Source organism: Eumetopias jubatus, unplaced genomic scaffold, assembly GCF_037043125.1.
Source record: "Eumetopias jubatus isolate StellerSeaLion01/CBP00866 unplaced genomic scaffold, mEumJub1_p1.0 scaffold_91, whole genome shotgun sequence".
NCBI classification, from domain to species: Eukaryota; Metazoa; Chordata; class Mammalia; order Carnivora; family Otariidae; genus Eumetopias; species Eumetopias jubatus.
In genome coordinates this window covers 546,074-560,701 of record NW_028274897.1, presented here as the reverse complement: position 1 = coordinate 560,701, position 14,628 = coordinate 546,074, and the positions used below count along the sequence as shown (strand labels likewise).

At 35.3% G+C, this 14,628-nt stretch overlaps 1 protein-coding gene across 1 annotated transcript in view; it reads right to left on the bottom strand.

Moving 5' to 3' along the window:
- Positions 1 to 14,628, bottom strand: part of LOC148161696 (phospholipid-transporting ATPase ABCA3-like) — a 172,160-nt gene that overhangs the window by 151,734 nt on the left and 5,798 nt on the right. The window contains exons 2-6 of the mRNA XM_088020630.1: positions 11,307 to 11,375; positions 10,687 to 10,948; positions 6,321 to 6,448; positions 4,434 to 4,581; positions 547 to 806 (exon numbers count right to left, since the gene is read on the bottom strand). Coding sequence (XP_087876756.1) covers positions 547 to 806; positions 4,434 to 4,581; positions 6,321 to 6,448; positions 10,687 to 10,948; positions 11,307 to 11,366 — 858 coding nt within the window. The 5' untranslated portion in view covers positions 11,367 to 11,375. The remainder of the gene's footprint in view (positions 1 to 546; positions 807 to 4,433; positions 4,582 to 6,320; positions 6,449 to 10,686; positions 10,949 to 11,306; positions 11,376 to 14,628) is intronic.

Below are 14,628 nucleotides of genomic sequence, written 5' to 3'. Positions count from 1 at the left end.
AATTATAATTATATATTATATATTAATAATTATATATGAATTATAAATTAATAATTGGTTAAATGACTATTTTTGAACTGCAAAGCCTCTGGCCATAACACAACATGGTCTCTACCGAGACATAGAAATTCTGAAGGGGACTATAAGTGGTCATTTAGGAAAAAAAACTCAGAAAAACTAATTATAGAATCATAGAATCTTGAAATTTACTTGTATTTAAATTCATCAAGACAGTTCCACAAGCCCAGATGATTAATTCTTTGCAACCCACCTATTCCAGGGAGATTTTAGAGCATTTGCCATTTAAATTCTATTTGTAATAATCTTGTGAAGTAGTCTTCTAGAAATAAAATTAAAGGATTCCAATGAAAACAAACTTCTAGAAAATTGCCAAGAGAAATAAGTGTTCACTTTCTGGTTGCTATTGAAACATGAGCATCTACCAGTGCTGAGTGGGTAGAAATAATCCAGCCTCCACAGAAATTTATGCTACAGACCCAAATTTTTCTATAGAAGCTCTATTTACCTCAAGAAAAGTAGAGTTACCTTCAATCGCTTTTCCTTTTCCCACATAATAGACTGAATGAGGGTAAGATGGTTCATAGAGAAGATAAATAAGATTACTAAAGGAATGAAAATACCAAAAAAGGTGAAGAAGTAATCACGAGAATATTCTGGATATGGAAATCTCTGAACAAAGACAGTGACATCTTGAAATAGCTTTTGTGTAGCTGTGCGGTTAAAATATTTCATGATGGCCTGATCCAAGGCATGCTGTATAACCAGGAACCCTTCAGTGATGTACCCTAAATGAGAAAACAAAGATTGCTAAGTACAACAGACAAGAAATAGCTGAAATGAACAAAGGAAAAGGTAACTAAAGGTATGTCAAAAACAACAAAGTTAATTATTGTAAAGAGGCTCTTGTTATAGTCTAAATTTCACAGCAATTATGGTTTCCCCACGCAAATACATAATAAATACTTTATTATTTAAATTTTTATTTACTTGAGTATGGTTGATGCACCAGGTTACATTAGTTTCAGGTGTACAATGTCGTGATTTATACATTATGCTGTGCTCACGAGTGTAGCCACCATCTGTCAGCATACAGTGCTATTACAGTATCATCAGCTATATTCCTTTGCTGTGCCTTTTATTCCCGTGACTTATTTATTCCTTAACTGGAAGCCTGTATCTCCCATTCCCCTTCACCCATTTTGCCCACCCCTCCCTCCTCTCTGGCAATCATCAGTTTGTTCTCTGTATTTGTAGATCTGATTCTGCCTTTTGTTTATTCATTTGTGGGCTTTTTTAGATTCTTTTTAAAAGGATCCTAATTCCCAGCTTCCCAGAAAGTAAAATATTGTGTAAAATTACAGAGCTGCTTTCTGCAATTTCAATCAACTGAATGAGAACTGAATAAACTACTGCATAGGTCAAGATTTTAATTCAGTACCCTTGATATTTGAGAAATTAAGGGAAGTTCATACTGAGTGAGTTATATGAACTGATGTCCACTAAAGCAGAGCTACTCAGTGTGTGGTCCTTGGATCTTGGCAATATGCAAATAGCTTCTTACTGTTAAATAAGTTTAGTATAAAAATGAGCAAACACTTAAAAACTTTTATTAAAATTTGGCAATGCCATGACATCTAAAAACTGAATTTTCTGTTCATCTATACAAGTTCTTTATAGATTTTCAATGTGAATCTGTGTCACATTTTCTCCCTTCTGGATCTCACCTTACTGTTTTAATAGGGTCTTTCACACAGGCTGGAATAATCAATTTTAATGAAGTTCAATTTGTCAATTTTTTTCTTTTATAATAATACCTTTTCTGTCTTAATGAATCACTGCTGGCCCCAAATTCATGAAGATATTCTCATAAATTTTGTTGTGGAAGCTTTATGATTTTAGTTTTTACATTTAGGTTTATGATCATCATGTTATTTAACTAATTATATGTAGATATGGATTAGTGATCAAGATTCATTCTTTACATCCACATACCATGTTATTCCATCACAATTTGTTCAAAAGATTTCCTTTTCCCAGTGAATTATACTGGTGCCTTCATGGAAAAATTAAATGTATGTATATGAGTCTATTTCCAGACACCTCATTCTTTTTATATGTATTTGTTTGTCGGGAGCCATGAGCAACAAAGGGGTTAATCGGGTAGAGCAAAGGCTCCCTGATCCCTTTGAACCATGGCCACCTGACTGCCCCCATACAAGAACATGTGGTACTGGCTAGCCCGAGTTGTATTTAGACTAAGAAAACCACAGTGTTATTGATAAGCCCTGAAAAATAGCGCACCGGGCCCTTTGAAGGCATGGGAAGAAACTATGCGCTTGAGGAACCTGGCCTTGAACCAAAAACTCGGGATGGAGCCAGGAGAGGGCAGGGAGGAACCTGTGGAACTTGTTTATGTCCTATTGTTATATAACCTGAACTTATATAAAGTGTGTAAGTAAGAATAAAGTTGTTGCTCGCGGCATCCCCGTGGGCAACCCTCCTGTTCCCATACTTTTATGTTTCATTCTCTTACCCTCACCCCTGTTCGACCTTGCACGCGGGCCGTGGCATTTGTTCATCCTTACACCTATATGGCAATGTCTTAATTATATAGATTTATAATAAGTCTTGAATGTTCTTTAACATTGACATTCCTTTTCAAGATTTTTTTTAAAATTAATCTAGACCCTTTGTATTTCCATATATTTTTTAGAATAAGCTTGGTATTTTTTTTCCAAAAAGACTGCTAGGATTCTGTCACTATATTGCTATTATAGATCAACTTAGGGAGAAGCTACATCCTAACAATTTTGAGTCACCCAAGCAATGAAATTTAGATATCTCATCATTTGTTTAAAGTTTTCTCTCAGGAATGTTTTATTGTCTTTGGTGTAGATTTATAATTTATTATCATATACTGTCTATCTTGGGTATTTGCTCAATTAATACATTATATGTAGTACTTTCCTGTGGATCTCTTCACAATCACCTACATAACATGATTCTGTCAACTTCACATAAAGATAATTTTACTCCTTCCTTTCCAAAATCTATACCTTTTATTTCATTGCCTTTTTCTGATACAAGCTAGGACTTCCAGTAAGCTTGAAAAGAACTGATGAGAGCAAACATCTTTACTTTGTTCCCGATTATTAGAGGAGAAATGTACAATATTTCACTAGGATGATACAAATTTCTTACACATGTACTTTATCAGATTCAGAAATTTCATTTTTTTCACTTTTTTTCTACTTTGGCTTGGAGAGTTTTTTAAAATATACTTTTTTATTTTGGAAAAAAATATAGTCTTACAGAAAGACTACATACCATGCATTCCTAAATACCATGCATTCTCAACAGAGTTATAGAGCTTCAAGCCATAGCACATAAAACAGATCTGTAGTATATCTGTGGTATTAAAATTTCACAAGGGGAACACACTTAGGGAAAATATGTCCAAAAGGATTCCCTAGAAGGGCAATAATGAAAAAAAAATTGAGAAATATTACTTATACCCTGCACCCAGCTTCCCGAATATGACATCTTACATTCCCATGGTACATTTGTCAAAACTAAGAAATTAATATTGGCACAAAACAATTTCTAATTTATATAAACTTGTTTGGATTTCACCAGTTTTTCCCCAGTGTCATTTTTTTTCTGTTCCCACCTAGGATACTACATTGCATTTAGTTGTCATGTCTCCATAGTCTCCTCTGATCTATGAAACTTTATTATTCTTTCTTGTTTTTCACGACCTTGAGAGTTTTTGAGAACACTGGGCATGTATTTTGGAATACATGGTTCTGTAGTTTGGATTTGCATGATGTTTTTTCACTAATAGCGTTAAAAGTTTTACAGAGGTAAAATGCCCTCTTCATCACATTATATCAGAGAATATTTGCTATCAACATGACATCAAAATACTCAAAATTGTTTTAAATTCCTTGCCAGCCAATTCCAGTATATAGCTTATCTGTCCACTTATATTGACTGTTTTTTTTTCTTTTAATTTTAGGTAACATTTTCCTGCTTGTTTGCATATCCTATAATTTTGGATCTTATGCCAGAAATTGTGGTGAAAGGAACAGTGGACACTAAAGTATATAATTGTTCTGTTTTCTTAAAGACGCTAGCTCCTTCCTTTGTCATACAGCTAAAGTGAGGAGCTGACCATTTAAATTCCAAGAGTTTAGTTGAGTTGAGCTGAACCTGGATAAAAATACATCGTTCCAACATACAGAAATTTTACACAAGTTTTTGGACACTGAAAATTTTAAAGAAATCACCAGCAGTACAAGTTAAAAATTAACAATTTCTATCATAAGATTGAAGAAATGTAGGTATAAACATGTGATAGCTCTTACTATATGACTTGATATTACAATAAGTATGACTAAAGATCTGCTCACCAGGAGGCCCCCCATTTGAGTTGCGTTCACTTCTGGGTCCCAAAGAAGGAAAAGGTGGAAAGAGAACACCTGTTTCCCAGCCTTCAGTTCGGAGAAAACCCACATACTTGTTCCTCTGAAAACTACTGAAACGCAGAAAATATTTTACCTATAAGGAGCAAAAAGAAACAATATCTGTAAATGAAAAAAATAATTAAGAATGAGAAACAAAAGGAAGTTAAAGAAAAACTGCACACGTGCGATTCTGAGGCAGAGTGTCAAGCACTAAGTAGATTCTGAACATCAGCCAATGGAGCGGACTTGTGTGGCTACTGTGGGTTTGTGGTAAGCAAACAGTGGCAACTTGCACACAATTGCCAATGTCTCTTTCCCAAAATAGACAGCTGGCATGCATACTGAAATGAAACATACCAAAAGGTGTTGCTAATTTCTCTTCCCATTATGTCAGCCAAGTGTTCCAAGAGGAAAATCTCTTCCTCCTCTAAAAGTGATTATAACCTAAGAATCCCACATGAAGATAGAGGAGAAATGTGAAAGTATAAATGTGGAATACTGCATAATTTCATTATTAAATGAAAAGATAATACTAATTCTAAAGAACTAAGTAAAAATTTCAAGGTAGATCATGCTGGGTCTAAGTAGCTTTACAAGACAGCAAATGGTCCAGCAGTTGCCTAAAGTCAGGGGTCAGACCAGAGAAATCAGTAACACCAGATGGGACAGACACATATCATAAACCTAGGTAAATATTAATATACTCAGTTATCAAGACAAAAGCTTTAGACACTTATTGAATGTTCAAGGATTAAGACATAGCACCTCTTCCTCAAGGAGCTCAAATTCTAGTTGAGACAACATATATATTTACATTATAGTAAATTCAGTGATAGTAATATGTACAGGGCATTTATGGGAGAATGAGGGAGGAAAGGGATGGGTGTGGTTAGGAGAGTCACTGTACTGTGAGTCACAGTAGCAATGCTAAGGGTAAGAGTGAGCCAAGTGGCCTGGGCAGTCGGGAGACCATACAAGGTGAAGTTTGAAACTGTACCAAAAACATTCTGACTGCACTCTATGTATCCACTGATGAGTCTACATCAGCATCACGTACACTGAATCAGCAACTTGAGGGAATTTTATACACATGAAAGGAATGAGGGAATGATGGGCAGAATGGAAGATACCTACAACTCTACTTACAACCCAGTGGTTTTCCTTACTTTTTCATTCCATTGACAGCCATCTGTATCTTAAATGTAGAATTATAGCTCCATGCATACATCTGTACCATACTTTGGTTATTTCCCTCAACACCAGGGACACCAAGTTCAAAGCACAGTCCTCGTCTCTCTTTCTTGAAAGTTGTTATCAGAATCTTTCTCAGAGTCTGCCTATGTCCTAATTCTGTTTCTGCTTAGCTAAGGCTTAACACTGTTTTCCAGATTTAGATTTTGGAGAAAAATGATGAGATTCAGTCAAAAGAAAGAGGAACATTTTCATGTTGTATTTTAACATGCTTTAACATCTCAGGTCTTGACCTGGGAAATGTGCATTTACTTCACCATCATGCACAGAACTGGAGGCAGCTGCCATAATCTGATACAGTGGTCAAGGTCGACATCTCCTATGATTCTGATTTATAAGGAGAAAACCTAATATGTGGTAAATTCAATTCTTCCCCCATCAACATAAAGTTCTGGCTAAATAAAGGCACAGACACAGAAATTAGATTTGGATTTAAATCTTTGCTCTACTATGTACAAGCAGTATGATTTTGGGTAAGTTGCAGTCTCCCCACTTAATAAATGAAATAATTATGCCTCTACTTCATTAAGCCTCAGAAACTGGAAGTATACTTATGAGGTTTCTACATTAAAAATCTATTACCTTAAATGGCAGGGGATCATTGCTATTTTGGAACTCATGGTCAAAAATAATAGCAACCAACACTTTTTTAGAGTTATTCTCTTGCTTAACATACTCTTCAAAATCTCTTTCTGAAGAAAAGCCTTGAACTGTAGAGAGAAAAAAATCGAATATGTGAGTTGCCCACATAAACGCAAACTATCTGACTGCTTTTTCTATCTGTAAGATGGGAAAATGCTTTACATGGATGAAAGACTATCAAAATATAAATTTCAAAACATTGCTGCTCAAACACTGGCATAACAAACTAACGGATATTAGGAGTGCATAAAATTTTTTAAGAGTCTTAGGAGTTTTGGGCACCTGGGTGGCTTAGTTGGTTAAGCGTCTGCCTTTGGCTCAGGGTCCTGGGATGGAGCCCCGCATCGGGCTCCCTGCTCAGTGGGGAGTCTGCTTTTCCCTCTCCCTCTGCCCCTCCCCCCACCTGTGCTCTCACTCTCTCTCAAATAAAATCTTTAAAAAAAAAGAGTTTTAAAAGTTTTATCACAAGTTTAAAATATAATTAATCATTATAATAACTGTGTAGTGAAATAAGGTACGGAAGAGGGATATTTCCAATGTGTTTTGAAATTTCCACCTTGGAAGGAAATAACAAAATTGACTCATGCAATCTATTCAAAGTCCTAGAAGATGGGAATCTATAATATCTGATTAAAAAATAACTCAGAAGTTGAAGAATGAAACAACTTCACAATTTTAATACTTGAGGTGATTATGTGTCATAATCATTATTTTTTGTATAGTTGGGAAGTGCCAAGGATGCCACACTTTTCTCAGGCTAAGTACAGTTGGGATATAAATCCCAAAGCTGTAAGCAGGATCTCAGGGACCGGAATCAGATTTGCACCTACACAAGGTGACCAGAAGCAGGATGAAACAAAGTCCTCAGAGAATTCAAATGATTAAAACTGGAAAAACAAAAGTCCACTAAGTTAAACAAAACAAAACAACATAGGAACACAGCTAGAAATAGAATCTAATATTGAAAGTCCACTGTGAACAAAGTGAAGTGTGTACAAGCGGGTAGTGAGGCACACTTTGGGGCACGTAGCCTCTACTTCTGCATCTGAGCCTAACCACTGTCATGCATCTCACCCAGGCATCCTTTATGTCCCGGGAACCTCCCCATCCCTTTGCCTTCACCACTGAGTAGCCACAATTCTTTCTAACTGCCTGGCCATGGTGCAAGGGCCTGAGGACAGGTCCACCAGTCCGTTTTAATTTAACTGAGCTTCAAGGAAGGTATTACCTGCTCAAGCAGGAGTATAAGAAAGAACGGGAGGGAGAGAGAGCTTTGAGTACTTGATGAGGTTAAGACATGTCTTTGCCTCAATTTCTCAGAAAATAGAACTGGAGGGAAATTTATTTCTTATTTATTTTCATTTATTACCTCGGGTGGCTTTATTTTTCCCCCAGCTTTACTAAAAATTGTGTGTACTTACAGTGCAAAAGATGATGACAATGTATGTCTACACTGTGAAATGACTGCCACAATCAAGCTAATTAATATATCCATGACCACACAGTTACCCCTTATTTTATTTTTAAAATTTTCTGCCCAGAGTTATTGAGGTATTGCTGATAAATTAAAATTGTATATATATAGGTTATATAACGTTATTTTAAGGTACACAAAGTGATGTTTTAATATCTGCATACATTGTGAAATAATTACCAAAACCAGGTTAATTAACACACTTATTGCCTTACATAGTTACCATCCTTTTTTGTGAGGAGAACACTACAAGATCTACTCTCTGAATAAATTTCATATACACTATACAGTATTGTTAACTATAGTCACCATGTACATTAGATTGCCAGGACTTATTTATCTTTATAACTGAAAGTTCATAAGACTTGACCGACATCTCCCCATTTTCTCTACCTACCCTCACGTCCAGAAACCATGCAACCATGATTATTTTTTTCTGAAACCATGATTCTACTCTCTGCTTCTGTGAGCTCAACATTTTTAGATAACACACATATAAGTAAGATAATACCATATTTGTCTTTCTGTGTCCAGCTTATTTCACTAGCATAATGACCTCCAAACCAACATACTGTTACAAATGACAGGATTTCCTTCCTTTTTGTGGCTGAATAATTACATTTTCTCTATGCAGCCATCTGTTGATAGACATGTTGTTTGCTTCTATACCTTGTAAACAATGCTGCAATGAATAATTATGAACTTACATACCTTGAAAAAGGGAGATGCACAGGGTGAGGGCCATATTCACCCTGGTATTTTCCCTGAAAGCATTTGCAGAAAGCTGCAGACTTACTGAGCTGAAGAAAAGAGGTGAGAGTTGAGGCTGCCAAAATGGTTGAAACTTGAGAGACAAACTTGCAAAGAGAAAAAAATAGCAGAGAAGTGAAAAATCGGCTTGTAAATTCCCCTGAAGTCACCAGTCAACCCCTTAACTGAGGATGCCTAAGTTCAGACCATGAAACCAAGAAGATAACAGCAGGTGGCAGGCTACACTGCTGAGCAGGGATTTCAGCAGGTAGGCAATGTTGATGAACCAGAGAATAGAGTTCAAGCCCCACAAAGGTAGAGGAGCCTTCATAAATATTCCAGCTTCCAGATCACACCCTAGAAGAGCCATACCCTAGGACAAGGGATAAGCTGCAGGAGTAAAGACAAAACTGAAATAGAGCACTCCTTACAAAGCCCAAAACCAGATTTTGATGGGATCAAGTCACTCTGTCAGTATTTAAACAACCATCCAGAAGAAAACTTAACCCTCTTTGGATAAAAAAGTATCCTCAAGAGCTTCTAATATTTTTCATCCACAACATCTGCCATTCAATAAAAATATACAAAATATGCTATAAAAACAGAACTCAATGACTGAAGAGAAAAAAATATACACAAGTATCCTGATATCAGAACTTTCTGGCAGGAACTTTAAAGTAACTATGATTAATAGGGTTAATAAAGCTAGAACATTTCTCTAGAGACCTGAAATCTATTAAAAACAGGACAAATGGAAATTGCAGAACAGAGAAATACTTTTAAAAACAATTCAACAGAAAGATCAGATGACCTGTTTCAAAATATATAAAAAGAAATTTTAACATACATACATACACACACACACACACACACACATAACCTATTTAATACTAACAACACCTAACTGAAAATGTAGTCTCTCTCTCAGTAACTGAGCAAATAAAAATAGTAAGAATACATATTTGAAAAGCACTATGATTCACCAACTTGACAACTTCACCTGGGTGGCATTTATACAACACTATAAGCAAAACCTACAGAATACACAGTCTTTACAAATGTACATGGTACATTTTTCAAAATATACCTTAACATGGGCATAAAATTTCTCAAAATTTCAAAGAACTGAAATCCTAGAGTATACTCTGATTCAAGGAAATTAAAATAGAAATGAAAAAAAAAACAAAAAGAGAACAACAAATTCCAACTGTGTTGAAGTAATATATTTCTAAGAATCCCACACATCAAATAAGATATCAGAATGGAAATTATGAAATATTTTAGGTAAACCAAAGTGGCCTCCAGGACTACATTTATTGGGATATTTGTGGTTATATACTTTAAAAATTATTGGGTATTTTGCAATCTTCTGCTTCGCTTTTTTTTAAATAAGTTATGTTTTGAGATGGCATCTACTCTCAAGGACCCTCAAATTCTTGAGAGACAACAAAAAGTTGAAAAAATAATATTACTGAGTACACGTATGTGTTTAAAGCAAGGGGCACTAGAGGGATGCTCACCAAACTTCTGATAGCGTTTCTCCCTGGGAATGTGAGGGGAAGCTCACTGGGGGGCTTTTAAGATAACTGTATGGAGCTTGAGTCTTCTCTAACGCATTCATATATGTCTTGTGTAACATTTTTACATGAAAAAAGTTTGAAATAACTGACCACTGAGCACGCATCTAGAATGAGGCCTCATGCTTATGCTGTGCCTCTGTGTTCCTCTGGCACACCGTCGTAGCCCTGGGGTCACACCTACCCAGCTTTAAGAAGCACAACCAGAAACAAGGAAGACGATATCACAGAATTGGAGAGTAACCTAAAATAATATAAACTGATTATCTAATTTTTAAATATTACTATTTGTTTTGGGCTCTAGGAGAAAATATTTTATATGAATTTAACTCTCAAGTATAACAAAGTGTGTACTATTATACCTAGGAGGTTACTATCTGGTTATGAGGATATATCCTACAATGTCTTACTTAGGAGATTAATGCCCAGTTAAAAGGTTATACAAGTGTCTTCACTGAAACCCAATTTAATAATACATTTTTTTCAAAAACCTTTAATTTCTAACCTGAGAAATTATAATGCAAATCCCTTTTCACGAGTTCAATGATGCCCTTTACCACAACACTTTTGGAAGGCACGAAAGCCAGTTCCCAATGACCAGAAGTGACGGCCATTCCAAGGAATGCAGGCAACTCATCAACAGGCTGAAGAGAGTAATTGAAAGGCCCAGACTTCTTTATAATCAAAAACTTGCGTGTTAACAAAAGTGTACTAGCAAATAGCACTGTTAGGATGAATTCCACAAATAACGCCACTAATCGCCGTCTCTAGGAGATAGAAAAAAAAAGATTATGGTAAGTGTCGTATGAGTCCATTACCTCTGCAAATGCCTAAATGTTTTATATCAACAGACACTTATTAAAAGAAGATACATAGATGGCAAAAAATGAACAGCTTCACTCTATAATATAGCATTAGTTTCCTGAACCATTTTTTTCTCTCCTTTCTACATGTCATTCTGCTATTATTTCACTCTGTGAGGACTCTTCATATTTGGAAGAGATACCCCCAGCCCTAGAACTGAGAAAAATACAATATAAACTGAAATGCAGTGATCAGGCTGTAAGAATTTTCCCATTGTGGTCTCTTAGCTGTTGCAAAAATCCTATAGATAGTCCAACTTACCTTTAAAATAAAATTCTTCCAGAGAAGACCCATAAATTTGTAAAACCATAAGAAATCCATTCTTCAAGTCTATAGAGGGAGTAAAGATTTTACAAAAAGAAATTAAGATTATATAACAAAATGTAAATTTTAGACAAATAAATTACTTAAATTTGAATTGCTTCATTTTCTAATCAAGCTTAAGGGGATGACAAAAAGAAACAATAAGCATTTGAAATATTTGAGAAGCTTTTTATCCCACATCCTTACTCAGTATCTTCTGAGTTTCTAATATTTATAAAACTTCAAGCACAAAACAAAGATCAGTAAGTTACTGACGCAAGTTTCCAGGTAAATTTGACCAGTACCTTTACCAAAATACTAATTAAGAAATAATACAAAAAAATCATCACCATCAGCAAAAAGACAAAATGGTATGTAAAATCACATCACAGCTATAACCCCCATATGCCACTCAACAATTAGCAAGATTGAAAGTACCTCCATTAATAACATTGCTAATGGGAACAGATTCATTCTTATATTTCATGAATATTTGCTGAATATCTATTAAGTGATATGTTAAGTGTAGGTGTATAATGGGAAACAACAAATAAAACCCTTCCTTCATGGTGTGGGTGTCACGGCAGGCTATTAATAACCCAGGAGCTGAAGTTGAACCATCTAGGCTGATTCCCAGCTCTACCACTATCTGTGTGATCTTGAAAACTTGACTTAAATTCTTGCAGCTACCAGGGAGAGAGCTACAATTCAGGGCCTGGAAGGGGGGACCTTACCTTATAAATAATGATGACACTGAAGGAGACTGGCCTTCCCAGGAACTGCAGGCCAATTTCAAATTTCAGTCTTTGATACCAGATGAAGGTATCCCATATTACAAATGCCTACAGGTGCCTAATATAAGAAAATAAATCCTCTCTGAAAAGAAATAATATCCTGGAGAGTTAGCTATTCCTCCAAACAATTTTTCTGCATGTAATATCTGGCACTCCTTACATCTGAGGTGGAGTTATCTGGACCAAAATTTAAAATAACTGCTTACCATTTTCAAGGCAAAAAACATAGAAGGTTTAGAAATTCCACAAAAGGACATTAGATTAGGATCTCAAAGGGTGAAGGAAGAAGGTCTCCTAGACCTAAGCATAAAAGCTAAACCATAAAATACAAGAAAATAGATAGGAGAATATCTTTGTGGTTTGGACAAACAGAAATTTCCTAAAGTGAATGAAAAAATTACAAGCCATAAAAAAGGGCTTCATCAAAATTTAAATTTCTGCTAATCAAAAAATACCACCGTGAAAATAAGAAGGAAAGCCGCAGAAGGGAATAAAACATTTCTAACACATTTACCTAGTAAAAGACATATCCAAAATATATAAAGCTTTGCCACAAGCCAATAATAAAAATATGACAACCCAAATTTTTAAAAATTGGCAAGACTTTAGAAAGACATTTAAAAAAATATGAGACATCAAGACAGTGACCTAAGTCATTCTCAAAATCATTCTTCCTTCAAGAAGACCAGCTAGTAACTATCCATAGATGAGACACCATTATGAAAACCCCAGAACCAGGCTGACCTGTGTGGGTGGCCCCATCTGGCCGGAGAGCCCAGTGGACAGTTCTGATTCGGATCCAAAGCTAATGAGCCTTACTGGCCATGGAGCCTATCCTACGACCCCATCCATGAAAGGAAGCAAACTGGTTCAGCCACTATGGAATGCAGTATGAAAATTTCTCAAATAATTAAAAATAGATCTACCATTGACACTACAATTCCATTTCTGGGTATTTATCCAAAGGAAATGAAATGACTATCTCAGAAACACATCTGTACTGCCATGTTCATAGCAACAATATTCACAAAAGCCATGGAAACAATCTAAGTGTCCATCAACAGATGAATGGATAAAGAAAATATGATATGTAAAAACACTCTATCTTCAAAAAAAGAAAATATGGTATGTATATGCAATGGAATATGATTCAGCCATAAAAAGGAAATACAATAATGATATCAACAATATGGATAACATTTGAGGGCATTAGGGTAACTAAAATATCTAAGAGACTGAAATACAAATACTGTATGATCTCACTTATATGTAGAATCTGAAAAAGTAGAATTTAGATTGGTGAGTGCTTAGACAAGGGATGGGAGTGAGGGAAATAGGTGAAAATGGTCAAAAAGTACAAACTTCCAGTTATGAAATGAGTAAATTCTGGGGATGGTGACTATAGTTCATAATATTGTATTATATATTTGAAAGTTGCTGACAGAATAAATCTAAAAGTTCTCACAACACACAAAAAAACTGTAACTATATGAGGTGATGTATGTGTTAACTAAGTTTATTGTGGTAATCATTTACAATATAAACATATGTCAAATCATCACACTGTATACCTTAAACTTACACAATGTTTTATGTCAATTATATATATTAAATCTGGAGAGGGGAAGATGTATATATTGCCAAAAAGCACAGAAAACTGATTTTAAAATGGACCAAAGTCCTTAACATACAGCTCACCATAGAAGGCATACAGATGACAAGCATATGAAGGGAGATGAACCATGAGAGACGATGGACTCTGAGAAACAAACTGAGGGTTTTAGAGAGGAGGGGGGTGGGGGATGGGTTAGCCCGGTGATGGGTATTAAGGAGGGCACCATACTGCATGGAGCACTGGGTGTTACACGAAAACAATGAATCATGGAACACTACATCAAAAACTAATGATGTACTGTACGGGGACTAACATAACATAATAAAATAAAATAAAAATTTTTAAAAAAGCATATGAAAAAAAGTTCCATATCATATATCATTCAGTAAATGTAAATTAAAATAACAATGAGATACCACTACACATCTATCAGAACCAAAATCCATAGCACTAATGATACCAAATATGAAAAGTATATAGAGCAAGAGAAACTCTCATTCATTGCTAGTGGGAATGTTAAATACGTAAGCACTTTGGAATGGAAGAGAATTTGGCAGTTTTCTACAAAACTCAACATACTCTTACCATACAGTCCAGAAATTACAGTCCTTGGTATTTACACAAAGGAGTTGAAAAACGTATGTCCATACAAAAACTTTCACAGAGATGCTTATAGCAGCTTTACTCATAATTTACAAAACTTATAAGCAACCAAGATATCTTTCAGTAGATGAATGGATAAATATACTGTAGTACACCCAGATAACAGAATATTATTCAGTGCTAAAAAGAAATGAGGTATCAAGCCATGAAAAGGCATGGAAAATCCTTAAATGCATAATGCTGAATGAAAGAAGCCAATCTGGAAAGG